Source organism: Sorghum bicolor, chromosome 1, assembly GCF_000003195.3.
Source record: "Sorghum bicolor cultivar BTx623 chromosome 1, Sorghum_bicolor_NCBIv3, whole genome shotgun sequence".
NCBI lineage: Eukaryota > Viridiplantae > Streptophyta > Magnoliopsida > Poales > Poaceae > Sorghum > Sorghum bicolor.
In genome coordinates, this window is record NC_012870.2 from 67277792 (window position 1) to 67295847 (window position 18056).

At 39.7% G+C, this 18056-nt stretch overlaps 1 protein-coding gene across 1 annotated transcript; it reads right to left on the minus strand.

Moving 5' to 3' along the window:
* LOC8084561 (guanine nucleotide exchange factor SPIKE 1) lies at positions 499 to 17424 on the minus strand. Its single transcript, XM_021451629.1, has 31 exons — positions 17083 to 17424; positions 16888 to 17000; positions 15895 to 16057; positions 15693 to 15811; positions 15193 to 15305; positions 15015 to 15070; positions 14802 to 14899; positions 14526 to 14663; positions 14109 to 14423; positions 13765 to 14028; positions 13482 to 13649; positions 13206 to 13397; positions 13080 to 13123; positions 11513 to 11582; positions 11246 to 11407; positions 10790 to 10897; positions 10602 to 10639; positions 9678 to 9822; positions 8674 to 8800; positions 8383 to 8576; positions 8073 to 8203; positions 7354 to 7429; positions 7085 to 7195; positions 6483 to 6665; positions 5817 to 5960; positions 3454 to 3627; positions 3029 to 3376; positions 2621 to 2950; positions 2245 to 2430; positions 1182 to 2156; positions 499 to 1073 (listed from the first exon to the last, which is right to left on the minus strand). Exons 2-31 carry the CDS (start codon positions 16978 to 16980, stop codon positions 819 to 821), a joined length of 5520 nt encoding a protein of 1839 aa, XP_021307304.1. The 5' UTR covers positions 16981 to 17000; positions 17083 to 17424; the 3' UTR covers positions 499 to 818.

An 18056-nucleotide genomic window follows, 5' to 3' on the forward strand; every position in this document is an offset into this window, starting at 1 on the left:
AAATGCTAAGGTTGAGGAGAGAAAAGATGAGAGAGAGTAAAAGCGGACTGTAAACTTACAGCCGGCTCAGACATAAAAACTAATAAAATCTATGAGACAAACGTATGCGACATGTATTAATAGTGATGAGCTAACCATTATATGAGTGGACTGCGAGAAAGCTATAAAGAAATCTTACAGCCGCTGGCTGACTGTATTATAATACTTGCTCTTAAGACCTTGCTCTTAAGACCTATTTGGTAGGGCTCCTCCGGCACTTTTAGAAGAGCCCTACCAGGAGGAGCCGTTTTTCAGTGCCAAAAAAGGAGGCCGGAGCCATTTTAGACTTCAAAACAGCTTTTGCTCTTCCGGAGGATCTCTTGAGAATAAACCCTGCCAAACACAGTTATGGGAAAGACTTTAATGACACAAGACTTCAAATCGTGCATAAATAAATTGCGAGGAAACATGCACTTCTCAGCAGCTTACTTCCTACAGGAAAAAAACACAGTTCACCCAGAATAGGCACTATGTATCACTACAGAACATCACAATACAACTGTTGTAAAATGTCCTCTCGTTGTGATACAGCAGCAAACTGCAAAAAACATGGCACTCAGCACATAACTGGTGCATAACCGATAACACTAGGTATTATACAAACTTTACACTCCAAAATCAGGAATCGGTGCTGCAAAACGGTACAGAACTTCTAAGACTAGTTAACTTCCGGTTCCTAGAACTATACAACCAAAGCTAATGGAAATATGGACATTTGGTGGTAACCCGCAACTGAAAGAATGAACAACCATTCACATGCTACCTAATTTCTGGCTCTATCATAGCTCGGAGAGTATAGCAGGGATATAGTGAGATAGCTCAGCAGTGAGTGACTGGAACCCATTGACAAGTTGGGTGTGGAATTCCTGGTCTTCTTCCCCTATCAATCTGAAATGCACACGGATTGCACGCTTGCAGACAGCCATGAATTCAAGCAATGCAGCGATGAGTTGCTGCAGTTCTTGGGATCTGAGCCTTGTCGCTGGCTCACCAGATAAGAATGCAGTGCACACACTTAATACCCCACTGTTGACCTGCATGGCAATATCAAAAGAATTAGCTAAAAAGGCAAGAAAATGAGCAATCGGTAGTGACAAACTCATAAATCTTTCCAAGTCTGCAAAGGTGATTCACAGCCTCACCTGCACAGCCACACTTCCTTGGAGTATCCTTTGCAAGCTTTGAAGCCTTGGGAGTTGATCACCTTCAGAACTCCGTGGTTCTTCTAGTTCATTTCTTAATGCAGCTGTTCTTGTTTCAATCATTCCAATCGCATTCTCAACAGGAGAGAACTCCAGAGATTCAGATTTGGTAACTAGCAGGCGATTCACCAACGCGGGAAAGGAACCCTCTGTCTGGAGCACCGTACGCCTCTTCCACTGGTCTTCTAGACCACCTTGTGTTTTTCCATTTTTTGTGAATGGTGTATCAAAAAGAAAACGGTCAAAAACACGTGCACGAACAGTACCAGTAGACAAAGAAAATATCCTTTCCCTCCTGCTACCCAAGTCCTCATCCTCCATCACAGGATCAACGGCAGTGATCTGTAAATAGCAGACGCCAGGTTGCAACTCATCAGCATTGACTTGTCTAGAGTCTGGGATTATGTGTAAAGTGTGACTCCCATCCATTTTAGCCTCATATATATGACTAAGCTTCTCCATAATATCACCAAGACGTACATCCCGTGGTTCTCTAAATACATACTCCTTTCTATTGAGCTTGCCAAAACGCTCACCATAGAAACCAACTCGGTAGTATGTGGCATCAATGAATGGTATAGGACTAGCCTCCTGTTCAAGAATTGACTCATAGATGTTTGTGAGTGATGTATGGCATTTGGCCAGCTGTCCATAAGCCCTTCTGCTTTTATACACAGGAATTATGAGTTCCTGAATGCTTGCACAAAAATGGTAGAGTTCAGCTTGTGTGAAGAGTTTATTGGCCAGTTGAAGATATTTAACCGCCGAGTCCACTGTTAGTTTGGATGCACCATATCCCTCAACTTCAGCTGCGGATGCTTCTGCACTCACATCAGTGTTGACGATAGGGCAAATCTTGCACAGCGAAGCAACATGCTCCTTGCTCCACACAGCATCATTCCTTCCAACAAGTGCCTGTAAGAAAGTATCAGAGGTTACAAAACTCCATACAGAATGTCAAAATTGCTGGAATAAAAGATAGTACAGGAGCAAAGATCACGACCTGCATGATCACACCAGCTACAGCAACTGCACATTGTGCTGCTTCAGCCCATGATTGCATCTCCTGGTGTGCATCACACAGATGCAGCAACCACATAATGTGAAGATCTGGAACAGGCGCATACGCCATAGCTAGTTTATAGAAACCCTCGGCAGCTGCATACCTGTCTACAGTCACTGCAGAACCCTACAAGAATTATTTGGATTTACATGTCGTCAGTTGTCGAGGACTCGAATAAAGTGGCAGAGCCAAGCATATTACCATTACTTGTGTGTTAATGTCTTAAATCTAATTTCCTTTTGCAGATTACAGATTGCCATTTTGCCACGACAAATAATGGGTAGCACACTAGAATTCATTTGTGAACTTTGCTTACCAAGAGGGCATGTTCCAGACCAGCATCAAGGGCCTGGACTAGACATTTAGACAGATGTTTCACCTCTACCCAAGACCACCTAATATCAGAGGAACCTTCAGGGACCGCCTCCAATGCAGTAACAGGGAGGCCACAATCTTTTAACAGATCCTTGCTTCTCACATCAGCCATTTCCTCCAGTGATTTCCTAAGGCGACGAGCTTCACCGCTTTCTTCAAGAGAACCATCGGATTTCATTTGAGTTACTTGCACATCGGACATCAACTCTGACAAAGTAATTGTCAACATGACCCTCAACCTTGTAGTGTTCTTGAAATAGTTGAATGAGTTCTAGAACCACAAGAACATCTATATCAGTATCATTCAATTGAAGACCATATAAAGCTACAATTCAGCTAAGCAGCTTACCCTAACAAGAATCTGCAACCCAACAACAGCTCTTTTTCTAATCGAATCATTTCGGAAAACAGCAAGCCGCAGAAGATGAAAAGCAATTTGCTTCAAGAAGCGGTCATTCTCCCTTGCCATTAGTGTTGCACCATGAAGATTAAATATATTGTAGACCACAGGAAGGAAAGCCTTCCAAAAAGCCAAGGGCTGGCTCCTAGATAAAAGACCCATTAAGATAGATGTTACACAATCTAGCTTCGCATAATCAGTAGTGATGCTTCGAGTGCCTGCAGCAACTGAAAACTTCTCGGTTATTCCCAACACTTCGAGGCTCACAGCAGTACTAAGATTTTCTTCCCAAAGTTCCTGTAGGAATTGTCTCAGGTTAAAGAGAGAAACATGTAACCTGCAACACCGCATATGATAATTAGACATAGATATACCAATTTTTGTCTCAGTACTGGATGTAGAGACTCTCTCAATGCCCTGGCGGTTGACCCGATTCTTGAAGATTGCGCTTGAGCAAGTGCTTCCCTCAATGAATAGGGTTGATTAGGGGAACTTAATTGAGGGCTAACCCTGTTCCACATGTATCCATTTTCTGGTGTTCCCTGAGGCTACATTAAATAACAGTGATCATTATGAAAAGAAATAACTAATATCAAACTGGCTGTAAATTAAGGAGGTACTTTATTCACATCAGTTTAGGAAGTATATGCACATGCCAGTGTTTTCAAATCGCTCCATTAATCGACAAATCAGTCCCTGGACATCAATTAGGTGAAGCGATTCGATTAGTTTCCCTAGCAACTTGATCAGACGACTAATCGTCGACTAGTCACAACCAGTTGGTGCTTTCTAGTCGAATGATCAGCCTGTAGAAAGCAACTTGGTCTTCAGCAGGGCAGCCCAGTAGCATTCAAGGCCCATACCACCACCCATATAGTAGTTACATGCTGGATCCTCTAGCTGACATAACCGCCAGCGTGGACCAATGAAGCTTTAGGTGCATCTCAGAATCTCAGAGGTTGTAATTTTCCTAGAGCTGCTCGAGGTGATGGTCCCAGTAGGAAAACAGCAGCTTGTGGTGATTATAGTCGACCTAAAAGTGCACAATTGAAGATATAAATGCAGATGATGAAAACAGCGAGGAGGGTGTGCTTCTTGATGGCAGACATGATCCCACTTTTCTAACTCGAGAAGATGAAGATGAAGATATGGAGGATGAATCTGGAACCAGAATTGAAGAGGGAGGGGCTTTCCAATTGGATAGTGCTTTGGATGGCTGAATGCTGAGGCAACATATGCTGCAAACTGGGTTTTTGATTATGACAATTGACAAGCTTTCTTTCATAGTTTCTTTTAGTAATTAGTATTAGTTACCATCATGAACTTTCAGATTTATGAAATTGTTAAGTTATTAAGCACTTCAATGTGCAGCAGTAAGCACTCTTGTTTAGCACTTCCATTTATGGTTGGCTGCCTGAATGCCAAATGCTAGATGCCAATATGATATGTTAAGTGCCTTCTTTAAGCTGTCCTGGGTGACTTGTCGACTAGCCCCAAACTAATCACGACTAGCGATGGCTAGGCACAATTAATCACCTAGTGTGCGACCAGGTGACGAGTCCACTTCATGATTTGCAAACATTGCTCGACACACGGTCAATTCTACCATTGCAGGCAGTGGCATGGAACATCAGATGTTTGGTTTCAGGAACCACCCCCATAATGAGGTGGTGCATCATGATTCATGACTCCATCCCATGAATTGGTGCAATGATTCCATCCCCCATGCCTATACTAATTACTAGCTTGCGAGGGATAAGGCTGTGGTGAATCAACCCATTCCATTCCAGAAACCAAACGGAAAGGTGAGAATGTGATGGATGTCCAATTCCTCAAACCAAACCTCCCCATTGTCACTATATTTATATGTTCAAATCTCAATAGACATAGTATTAGTAATTGTTATTCCAGATTTTGGCAGCCAAAAACACATTCAAGCCCCTTGGAAACATTATATAAAAAATCTAACCAAGCAGCATAACCAACCCAGGGCACTTCCTCCGAAAATGATACAGAATCAGATTCTGCCATCACTTCTTAAGTCATAGATCCTATGCTCATGGTTTCAGGAAATTCTGTGAAATGTGCAATTCCTGAATTCATCTTCTAAGCCCTGTTGCTACTGCCCTACACCCATTCAGTACCATAATCTCTGTCCAGACTACGGAAGCTACAGTACAGTAGCCATGACATAAAGTTGTACACTCCGCCGCGAATATGAGCTCAGATGCCAGCAATGTCCCTGGTGAGCTCTGTCTGCTGACATGAGATCCAAATGCTGGATCTGGTAGCGAACCAAATGTTCTTGTTACAGCAGTACTAAGGCTGAGGGAGCGGTCTGGTTGTGAGAGTAGCAGTTTCTGAATACTCAATGGAATAAAATAAATAAACCAAATAAGTAGTAGAAAACTAAGAAATGTGTTAAATAGATCAAAGAAAAAAGTCCTGTGGGGATCAAATTGAACCATTTCTAGGCTGGTTTGAGTTGACGATGCTTATTATCCACATTTTCTGCAACAGCATATTAGTTTGCTAGTTGACAGAAAAAAATACTAAGCAAATCCTTAAAGAGACACTCAGCCTACCCTAGACTAGGCCAACAAGAAAGGTAAGAGTGCCACTAATGCTCAATGCCTCATAAAGGACTGTACCTGATGCGCAGCAGTGTTGAGACTACACCTTGGCAAAGGGAAAAAAACCAACAACAATAAAAAAACTAGGGCTGGAGAACAATTACCCTTATTTCATGCCTTGAAGCCTCCGACAAATATGCGTTGACCGATGGAGACAATCGCTCAGAGTACTTTGGGGATGCAGGACGCTCGACATCTGGGCTCCGAGAACTAGCACCAAGTAGCATGCTGTCTCCTGTTTTGTTGTGCTGCAGAGAAAAATTCAAGACATTTAACTTCAAAAGTTTGAATAAATTATTAAGAATTAACACGGCTCAAGCTCAATGGAACAAAGGAAATGCATGAGTACATGACAAAGAGTAAACAAAATACACAGATCCTATTTAACAATATGTGATATCATCATGTCAAATAATCATTTTGCCATTAGCACTGAATTAAACAGGTGTGGATGAGTAAGTGTAATTTGAACTAGCACACATACTTGATAACTTAAATATGCATGTATGACGTATTGCATTTCAGATTCATAGGATGTCCATGCATGAAAAATACAAAAGGTATGAACTCAATATTGAATTCGCATAGACAGATATACTCCAATCAATCATCTGCAAAGGTATTTATACGAATCACATCAAGAACTTACCACAAAATCAAAGCCCACATTAACAGAATGCTAGTAATAACTGTGACGGGCAGTACAAGTGCTAGTCTTGTACTGAAAAATATTTTTGAAATTCTAAAAACTCAAAGATCATACTACTAACCTCAAAATGGGTTATACATTCTTCAAGAAGCTTGAAGAACAATCTGGTTCTAGCAATGCTTTGTTGCCATGCTTTGATAAGAGTCGCATCATCCAAGTTCCTTACAATTTGCAAAATGACAACTAGCACTTCACGCTTTTCAACGGCATTCAGATTATAGAAAACGGGCATCTCATCAAGGATCTAAAACAAAGAATGATTTCTCATAAGCAAAGAAATATGTAATGAAAATATTTCACTTCCTCCGACACAAATATAAGTCCATCTCAGTTTGTCCCAAGTCAAATTCATTTAAGACTGACAATTAATATCTTAAATTTTACATAGATTTACAACAAAGATTCACATACGAAAGTACTTCTCATAATGAATCCAACAATAGTAATCTTGTGTTACCAATCTATGTAAAAATTTATATATCGATAATCAAAGATGAAGATGTGTGACTCAGGCAAACCTAGATGCAGCTATATTTGTGATCAGAGGAAGCATATACTAAATCATGTGAGAGAACAACGTATTTTTCTCAAACAAAGGGAATAACATGCTGATTACTGATATCGTAACATGATAGCTAGTTTTGAAGTGTACAAGGCACATACCTGCCCTATAAGAGGAAAGTACAGCTGAGCAATGTACAGCTTGTCTTCGCTTTTTTGATAGCGTGCATCAAATTCATGCTTGCATATAAGGACAACCAAAATCCGAGCAGCCTGCAAGGGGTGCCAAACAGTATGATTATACATAAAAAAGTAAATACTATTGCCTATTACAAATTTATGTATGTTCAAATAATTCTGAGTTCGTATGAAGGGTTGCTAAAGCGTGGTAATAAAAATAAATTTTGTTTTCTCAGAACTGAGTTTCTTACCTTCGCTCGTTGAGACAGATCATCATGGTCTAAGGTCAGAAAGATCTCTTGAATAAGAACTGATGAGAGATAGTTTCTGTAGAACAAAATTGCTTTGTTCAAAACACGGTCCCCAATAAATGAACATGAGAAAAAAAATTGTAGAATATTCGCCATCCATGAGCTTCACTGCATTCTTTATTGGAATCTCAAGATACTCCACCTTTATTTGTTGTTAGGATATGGACATGATCGATTATGCAACCATTTGCCATTACTTCTCTAGTATATGATAAAGATACGATGATACTTCTGATGAATCAAGTAGTATCATTCTCATGTGAAGGATCGAAAAACCACAATGTATGATTGTGGTCGGTTTTAAAAGTTTGGTTTGGATGCATGCCTTTTAGGATGGCAACTTGGACCGGGACAAAGTCAACATATCTATGTGTGATTAATTTAAAATCTTAAAGCAAGAGGACACAGGTTGAGTGATTCAAGTGCAGGACTTCAGATCAACTAGTAAGTTTAGAATCTTAATATAATTACTGCTCAAAAAATAATTAGTGGTCTATGAAAAGAAATATGGTATAGTGTGAAACTTGTAAGCTTAGAATCAATAGAGTAATCACTAGCAAGACAGTTAAAAAATTTACATCCACAAGAAAATATGGAGAACATATAAGCATTGTCAACACTCAACAACTGCTTCCAAATGCAATATTTCAACAAACTACCTATCAGAGGGATCCCGCCCAGGCATCTCAACGAATAGATCATGGTCGCATATTATCTGCAGGAATGTCAATTTGCAGTCATGAAGGACTGATTGACAAACTCCTGCAAACTTGTCCATGTACAATGAAACCTGAAGAATAGATACATTTGTTTTTAGAACCATATAAAACATCACTTGTGCACAAAAACTTTCTTGTGGCAAAGCATTAGCGCTTTTGCAATTCAGGGACACTCTGAGAATTCAAAAACATAAATATAACAAAAAGAACCAGGGAGAGAGCACAAACTTTAAATGATTTCCTAACTTACCAGCTCAAAAACTTGGCGAGGCTCAATAATTGATAAAAGATCATAGCAAAAGAAAGCAAGTGTGCTGTTCAAGCGTTTTGCCAAGCTTAAACCCTTTTTACAGCGCTCATGAACCTCAGTTAGAAGGCAATCAAAGAGCTGCATGATGCACCTGAAGACACCTTCTTTCAATTGTAGCGGTGGGACATCTTCACCTAGAGCATGGCAGAAAACAATCAATTGTTCTAGAACTAAATATACATGTAGGGATTTTTTTTTAAAAAAGAATACTAAACATTAAGGTTATTCTACCTAGTGGAAGGTTGTGGTAGAAGAGACGGCTTTGTTCCAATCCCATTGATTTTACAATAAGCTCCAGAAAAAACCAAGCCATTGCCAACACATCATCATACACAGGACCAACTCTATATCCTTTTGCCTAAAAGCCAAAAGAGTAAACAGTGAGAGCAGTACAAGCATGTAATTATGTTTCAAAAAAAATAGACTGAACAGCAGAGATGCCTCTTGGTCATCCAGAGTAAAGAAAAAATGTAAATAATAGAGAAATTGAAAACATAGTGATAGATATGTCTATTAGGAAAGTGTATATTAGGCAAGGCTATATTTAGTATGATTAGCACCTGCCTAATATACAGATATGTCTATTAGGAAAGTGTATATTAGGCAAGGCTATATTTAGTATGATTAGCACCTGCCATGTATTGCATTAGGAAAGTGTATATTAGGCAAGGCTATATTTAGTATGATTAGCACCTGCCATGTATTGCATGTAACCTGCCATTGCATTGGCTATATATATCAATGTCACCCCCCCCCCCCCACGTTGGGTGAGAGGTGTTCTCCTAATCTTTCCATCATTCTACATGGTATTCCTAATAGACATATCTATCACATAGCACTGGGTCTAACCCCACTGTGCCCTTTTACTTGTAGCCCTTTTTTATTTGGAAAATCAAAACAATTTGAATTTCTCGAGACTTCATAAGTTACAAAATACAGGGTGGTCAAACAATGGTGTAGCAACATGGCAGCATTCAAGATCTGAGATATTTTAGAAGTCATATGACAGCTGTCACTGTCAGGGTCTTCTATGCAACAGATACAATTTAAACATGGAAATAACCGATAGATTAAGTAAAATAACAATAAGGCCTTTTAGTCCCAAGCTAGTTGGGGTAGGCTAGAGATCAAAAGCATCTGCCACTACCAACAAAGATATAGGAAGTAAAAGATGTATTAGTGATAGACCAAGTTCAACAAACATAGATAACTCAAACCAGAGAATCCCAGCTAACCTTACTCCGAGCCAAACTTCCCCAAACAGTAGACAGACCAGGATACACAGGTGCTTGCCGATCACCGAAGTCATCAAAAGCAAAATCAACATAGTTAATAAGGAATCTATTTCTCTCAGCCCCATCTGATGACTCCTGCTGCACACTGCAAGAGACATGCATCATATGTAATTCAATTTACGATATAAGTGTGATCCTAACTCGTGAGTGCTGAACTGTTGCAAACCAAAAATTAACAGTTTTCCTATTTACAGTTGCGGGTAGATAATGGAAGATGGATGCTATAGAAAAAGAATCACAAATTGTATTCTTAGATAACTGGATCCCATAAATTAAGACCTTACTTAAGAGGGCACTGCTACCATATTCTTGTGCAACATGCCTCAAAAGACAACTATACACCATACTGTCAAAGCTTAACAACTTCTCACATCTGAACTGTAACTTGCAAGTGAAATCTAAAAGAGCTAGAGGAGTGAATATTGGTAGAGTTAGAATTAGCTTAATTAGAGCCAATATTAGTATCCATTCATAAGAGGACCCCTGAAGCACAATTCAGCACTCCAATATTTAACACGTACAGGCCATGTTAACAGTTTGCCCATGTTAACAGCATTCCAATATTTAACACGTGCAGGCCATCTGTAGTAACTACAGTCCATAATAAGAAGAAGATAATATGTTTACAAAATACATGGATATATATGGGATTTCCACTACAATGACACCCTTGATCCAAAGGCTTGATCTTTCTCTCCTCCAGCAAATAGTTGGTCTTCTAAATGTTAGAGAATAGGAATTCAAGAAGTTCGATCCGCATGGATTGCTAGTAGCCTAGTACAACTTAATAAGGAAACTAGCATAACAAAAATTGTGTAAAAATTGTAGCAGTAACTTAAATAAAACAAGAAAACTCAAAATTACCGGGTTAAAATGTTAACCATGGCTCGAAATGCAGCAACCTGCAAAACAGCAATGTTGTAGCCATTAATACCCTTAGCATCGAATACTAAGTGTAGATATATATGACGGAGTATAATCTGATACAAATATGTAGGTCTGGAAAATTGTGTAAAAAAATTATGCATAAGAGCTTGTAACGAACTAACAACCTGAAGGGTCTCACCGCCGTCGCCAATAAGATGAAGCAGCATGTTAAGTATTGGTTGCAGAAATTGTAATAATGCAGTAGATTCGACATTTTTCAAACTATTTATGGCCTGCAAAAATCTCATCCCAAAATCAGTCAGTGTATAGCACTGGTATCTACTGCGAAGTACCTTTAGCATGGAAGGCTATGCAAATGTAATACAAGAAAGCAATTCTTAGAGGAAAATAAATTACAAAGGAAATTTAGTAACCATCTTTCATAAAGAAAATGGGGTTAGGAAAACAAAGGAAAAGATAGGTTCCCCTGTCTTATACAACTTGATTATATTTGGCTACTTCTAGAAATATAAGCACAGAAGATAAAACATCTGCTAACCACAAAAGCAAAATCTCTAGCTTCTGTGTTAATCATGAAAGCAACATCAATCCTCCACATTGGCCAGAAGCAGAATAGTTACCTCAAGAAGCTCAGAACCCCATGGGGGACTTGTATGTAGAGTATGGCGGTCATACTCAACAAAAAAGTCTCTTATCCTTTCATTAACTGGGAACAATGATGAGCATAGCCTTAAACGCAACCTGAAAACAGTTTTTCCATCTTCCAGATAGTCCATTCTCTCCTGTATAAAAATTGAAAATTAGAGAAGAATCTTACCGCAGATATACTTCCATAGATGAAATTTCAATTAAGGTGGAACTGAGAAACACAAAATCAAGAAACAAACCTTTCCACTTTCCTGCAGGTAATGTGGAACAAGCTCTCTCAAAATTGGCAAGGACACATCTGAAAGTAACCTATTATAGATGCAGAAAAGTTGTAGTGTATTAGTTCCAATTCATTATCGCTTGTCCACAATTTTCTTTTTAACATAGTAAAAGAAAAAAGGTGACATACAATACACATCCATGTTACTAAATCATGTATCGCTGCAGTTTTCTCTTAGTATAATACAAATCTAAGTACTGTTTCTGATCCAAAATTCACCACATTTTTATTACATACTGGGTGAACCAGATATAACATCAATGATACACACTCAGATCTTACAAATATGTTGTTTGCATAAATTCAGAAAGTTTGACCACTAATAATATACATAAAGAGTAAAGTGCACCAGTGGTCCCTAAACGACTTCTCACCTAGGTCCGGTAACTATAAATCTGCAGTTTTATGTCCACACCATGAACTTGCTAAGTGAGTTACTGGGGGCCAAAATTTTGCTAATCAATCTGTAACTACCCATGTAGTGGTGAGTCCATCTCTCTCTTGTTTCTCCTCAGGGCCAAAACTTTGTTAATCAATCTGTAACTGCCCATATGTTGGTGAGTCCACTCTCTTGTTTCTCAATTCTATTCTTCCTCCTATCTCACAGATTGAGCAACACCTGCCAGAGAGGAGTGACACCTTCTGGATGCCAGGTAGATCGAAGTAGACAGATTAACACTAATCAGGGAGTTTTTGGACCTAAGTGAACTACTCCCTCCGTCCCCGAAAGAATGGAATCCTGACATTCAAAACTTGTCCCCAGAAGAATGTAAACATAGTACTGTAGACACCAGAGTTTCGTGTGGAATCCATCTGTTAAAAAAAATCCAAATGCACCCACTGCCCAGCATCCCTATCCATCCATCTCCACGGTCATTCTCATCCACACGCGTTTGCCTGATGAGCAAAATAATATTCTGAACTTGTGTGGAAGTTGGAACTATCCCAATGCAACTATTACTTCTGTGAACCAGCACGTGGGAGGGGCACATGCATAATTTCCACACTAATCTGGCCTCAATACTTGAGATTTACATTTTTTTTGGACGGAGGGAGTACTTAGCAAGTTCAGAGACATGGAACTGCAGACCTTAGGGGACCTAAGGGACATCTCCAAACAAGTTTAGGGACCATTGGTACACTTCACTCACACACAAACTATGAAGAATTGTTCCAGAAAAAAGGTATTGACAATTTTTTTTCTTGAAAATGCTTTAAAATTATTATATTTTCAATAGTTTTAAATAAGAAATGCTTAGAAAAGTTTTAACAAAAGGAATGGAAGGAGTACAACATACGAACTATTGTCCCTAAGTTTTAGTGATAAACCTTTCTTCACCACCGAAACTAACTTCATGCTATAACATGATATTAGTTATGGATCACACAAATTGAACAAGTTTGAAGGCTAAAACAGCAATGGCTGGGAATGGGATGTGATCTCGCATCTGAAGCAGCTGACAAGTGACAAAGAGTAATATAATATTACTACTACACTGAAAAATAACTGAGTAGATGATGCATACTGAATATGTGTTGACAGTGGAAGTACAGAATACCCAACGATCACCTGAAGAAATGAAGAACATGTCAGACATGAGCAAACTAAACAACTAAGCATAATCCATACTAATAAGGAACATGATGCATACTGGTTTTGGTGCTTCAAGTTTCATTTGGAGATCTACATGGAAAAATGTGAACACAAGATGATGCTGGGGTGTCAAAAGAGCAGGTAGGCTGATTTTAACTTCATCATGGTAGGAAGCCATTCTTGTTGCAACAGCAATCTGTGTATGGCCCCACTTCTGTAGCATCGTATTCCGCTCCCTAGGATGAACAGCCTGGAAGCCCACATCTCTAATGGATAAGGATGTTTGACTAGACACCAACATTCAACAGGAGGACAAATAATTCAGCAAGCAAACCTCTAATGGAGGCTTTCGGATGTCAGAATCATCCTTTCTCAGTTCCACTCTAACAAACAGGTTTCTTTTGCGGCTCAAGCTAACAGTCAACGGGTACACATAGAGGCAATGAAAAAGTTGTGAAAACGGCTCACTTCGGGTCAGCATCCGAAAGTCAAAAGCTTGAAACTGCAATAAGAAAGTGCATCTCCTCTAAGCAGAATAACATGAATAACACAAGAATGTATCACAGATAAACAGAAAAGTAAGTGTTATCCTATATGACCCGTACCCAGCCACTTACACTGTCACCATTCTCAGCATTAGAAATGTGTCCATTGTGATGAGCATCTTTCTGGCCAATGGCAATAGAATTCACAGAACTGCGAATCCCATCAAAGCTACTTCTGTTGCTTCTGCCATTATTGATGTCACCAGCATCATTTAAATCATTGGCCATGCTTCCGCCTTCAGAAGCGTTATCCACATCATTGCGGCCATTATGAAGTTTTTCCACTTCTAATCTCAATACTCCTTTCACTGGTTTATGTACTTTCCGTTTTGGATCCTATAGGAGACAAAAGTTATAACTATTTAGCATACCAAATTACAAACATTAACTGAATGTGCGGCACCAATCCTTCTTACTTGGAGGGAGTCCTCTATATAGCTTTCCTTCACTTTGTTTAGGTTTGATATCTCTACAATAACTGAGCTTCCACTTGAGTAATGGTTGACTTTTCCATCTAAAGTAAGCTTTGAAATAGGGTCCACAATACTATCTTGCGAACTTGATCCTGATAAACTCGGTGCTAAAGGACTGCTAGGAGAAGCAGCATCACTAAGACCACCCGCATGGTTACCTTCAAACAGAGGAATCATGGCCCATGCAAATGACTCTTTATAAGGCATGATTCGAGACCATACTTGCAGCTTTTGCTTCTCTTTCTCAGCTAAGTGCACCTGACACACAAAAAAATTGAGTGCAGGAATAATATGAGAACACACAATCGATGTAGGGAGCACAACACTAATATTACAATGAAGAATGCTTTTTTAACTTACAGGCTCTTTTCGAGAATAAACAGAAGGTGTTACTCCCCCTTCTTCAGTAGCAGGTTTTTCCAATTGAATCAAAAGGCAGACCGATGGTGAAGGTGCATCCAATGAAAAAACGCCTCGACGATCCAAGGAACCCTGAGCCTGTTAAGTCCATAGGAAGTTAAATGATTAGTAAGAATAGAAATTTGATTAAAGTGGAAACTTAACATAGTTAACATGCTAAAATATTCTATATATGTAGATATGAAACAACAAGAAAGCAATTTGCACTGAGCTTACATCCTGCATATCTGTTGGAAGTATGTGAAAATAGAAGTCTTCTGACAGTTTCTCTCTTCTATCTCTGTTATACAAGCAAATTGTTCCACTAAAAGGTTCTGCACATGATAGATCATGAAAACAGAAAGTTAAGATTGTGTTGTTAAGTGTAAATGAGATACATTACAGTACAGAAGTTAAGAAGCAATCACAAAATATTCTAGTTTTGCTCACCGACTAATCCAGCTTGGAATGACAAAGACAGTACCTTGACAGTTATCTTCAAGCCACTGTAATCAGTAAAGAATAATTTAAAACAGGATTAACTAATAAGCATTGATCAGAGCACCAGAAGAAGGATGGGGAGAAAGAAATGATGGACGCGTTTTTTTAGTCTGTGTGCTGAAGCAACCTGTTGCTTATTGCAGGTATACTTTCTGGCACCCTTTGGCCAAATATCAAAGACCTCTCATTCTCCCAATCAAATGCAGGTTCATATGCTGGCAGTGGTGACAGACTACAGTGCTGAGAAAACACAGATGATAAAGATACTGTTAATGCCCAACATCAAGATGAGAATTGATACTGATTACAATAACTTGGGAGGAAAATTTGTCGCATGAGAGCTTTAAAAAATTAAAACCCACGGTGTGTTAGTTCAAAAGGCTTAAAATGATTTTACCAGTCTTCAACCAGTATTATAGCTCCATTGACAGAAATTGTTTGCACGGGAAGCAAAGGAACTCAGAAAGCGATGGAAAAGGTACTAAAAGTGATTGGACGCGAAGAATCACAGACAAAAAAAAATACATAAAGAATCAAGCATGAGTTCTTATCCAACGTGAATTAGTCCACTATAAAAGCACTAAGATTAATTGCAGATGAAAAGAAATCCAGAGAGGATGTCCTTACCACTTTTGAAGATGAAGCAGCTGATTCAGTTTCATATATTTGCCTCCCTGAGGTGCTTGGCGTATCATCTTCGGTAGCATCTTCAGCCTTGGAATGCCTTGCGTTGCAAAGCTGCAATTCTGTGACACGGCAAGAATATAAAACTTTTCCAAGATACATGTGAAATTAATACAGGCATTCAGCAGCAAGGAAGATGGATTACCTGTTTCTATGTCAGTATCAGGTCCCTCGAAAATTTGATTTTGGAAAGACGGTGGTGCGACACTCTCATACCGTCCATATTTGCAGTCATCCTTCACAAAATCAGCCTTGTAGCACTGTACCAGCTCATTTAGATGTGGCCACTGATCTAAGCTTTCATTGAGCTGAAAATAGAAAAGGGACTTAGTTTTTACAGATGAAAAGATACTTAGCTCTTGACATCACCTGAAATTCTTAAAATCAGGTATCATTACTTGATTTTGGAGCTATAATAAAAAGGAATAAAATGAATTACTAGCAACAGAATGGACTACACTAGTATGCAGGAATAATAAATGCTCTTAAAATCACCCAGGCTGCCGCAGCATTGCCTCGACGATCCTGGTCCAACACACGCAAGCACAATGCATAACGCCAAATAACTTTTGAAACGGTTGGGTAATTCTATCTCAAAATGCCATGAGCAAAGCTGCAAACAAAGCAAAAAAAAAATTAAGGCGTGGTGTAGCCCTCTGTTTTCATGCCAAAATTATCCATATGAACAAAATATTGCCCGAATAGTGCCAATCCAAAAAAAATTATACACCCTTTGAGTACCGAGCACATAAAGCTGTTATTTATCCAACATGGATAACCCAACTGAAGACTCCAAGCCATTCGAAGATTCTTGTGCAGCACAATGCAGTTTCACCTCAATAAAGTGATACTCGTGGCACTGCACCACTAAGCGTCACTGACATCAGTTTACACTCCTGAGCTCTCAGCAAAGCATGAACGCATTCAGAAACTCCTAAACCCTAACCACCAAGCAGTATGACATTGAGATCCCGAACACCATTCTACCACATTTCAAACACCTCGGGCTTCCCTCAACACTACATTGACTACAACAACACAGCAATCCCCCCAAAAAACCAATAAAATCACGCCAGCACCATCAAATCAGCCACCCCGGGCCACAAACACGGACGAGCAGGGAGCTAGCGAGACGTACCAGAGGATCCAGTTCGAGGTTTCCCGACCACGCCTGCCGCGGAATCCGCTTGAACCGCTGGCCTTCACCCGCTGTAGCCACCGCGGGCTCCATCGCCGTCACCTGAGCTGCCACTGAACCAGCAGACCAGTTAAGCGCGAATCAGCACTAGTTCAGCGCAACCAACACGCATCAACCGACCGAAGAAATTCCCACCCGGAGCACGGGAGCTCTCCAGCCCGGAGCTCAGGATCTCGCGCGCGCGGCCCAGATCCAGGCGAGGGAGGCGTGCCCGAGAAGCGACGGAGGCAGCACGAGTCCTCCCGCTCCCACTCGCTGCAACAACCAGAGCGCGGGAGGCGGGGAGAAAAGGCGAGGAGTATGCTACCACCACCACCACCGCCACTCATTGGCCATTTGCTTCCACTCGCCACCTTCTGCTCCGCTGTGCTCTGCTCTGCTCCCAGTCCCAGCGAAGCGAGGGTTTGGTGGAGTGGGGATGAAGGGAAGCGAAGGAAGCAGGTGGGAGTTGGGGGAGAGAGTGTTTTTTTTTTTTTTGTGGGAAAAAGGAGGGGAAAAGCGAAGTGTAAAATACAAAGATTTGGTTTGGCTTCTACCGGTTCGTTTTTTAATTTGTGCCGCAGGTTTTTAAAATCTTTTGAAATGCCCTTCTGCCAGTGCTGCTGTGTACTCGTACTGTGCAGTGCAGCGGCTGCTCTCGCTGTCGGACGCATGAGTGCTTCGCTGTCAGCAGGCTGAAAGACAACCAAGAAAGTGCTGCTGCTATTGTCCCCTTTGGTTTCCAGGGATTTTTTCAAATCTGGATAAACAATTTAGAATTTTAAAATTTATTAAATATATTAGATTTTAGTAAATTTACACGTAGATATACTAGCTCTGTCTAAAAAGAATGGATTAGACAAACGTTAATAAGTTTGTCCAGATATTTTGAACTTTGACTAAATTTATATGAAAAATACAAACGTTAATGATATAAAATAAGTATCATCAGTTTTAGTGAGAGTTTCATGTGAGTTTCATTTGCATTAATAAGTTGTCACATATGTATTTTTTATGACATGGCATAGTATTTAAGAAAAGAGAGAAGAAATGAGTTATTGGTATGATTACCAACTATCTATGAGTCATGAAATTAAATGTCTATTAAACTATAAAATAAAAAATTACAT

What these genes read in the sequence shown, in the direction of transcription:
- LOC8084561 (XM_021451629.1), bottom strand. Translation starts at nt 16,980, where the DNA reads ATGGAGCCCGCGGTGGCTACAGCGGGTGAAGGCCAGCGGTTCAAGCGG. An exon ending in ACCTCGAACTGGATCCTCTG is followed by an intron (nt 16,058 to 16,887) that starts GTACGTCTCGCT and finishes TTCTATTTTCAG; the next exon opens with CTCAATGAAAGCTTAGATCA. An exon ending in TCCGAAAGCCTCCATTAGAG is followed by an intron (nt 13,398 to 13,481) that starts GTTTGCTTGCTG and finishes GTGGGCTTCCAG; the next exon opens with GCTGTTCATCCTAGGGAGCG.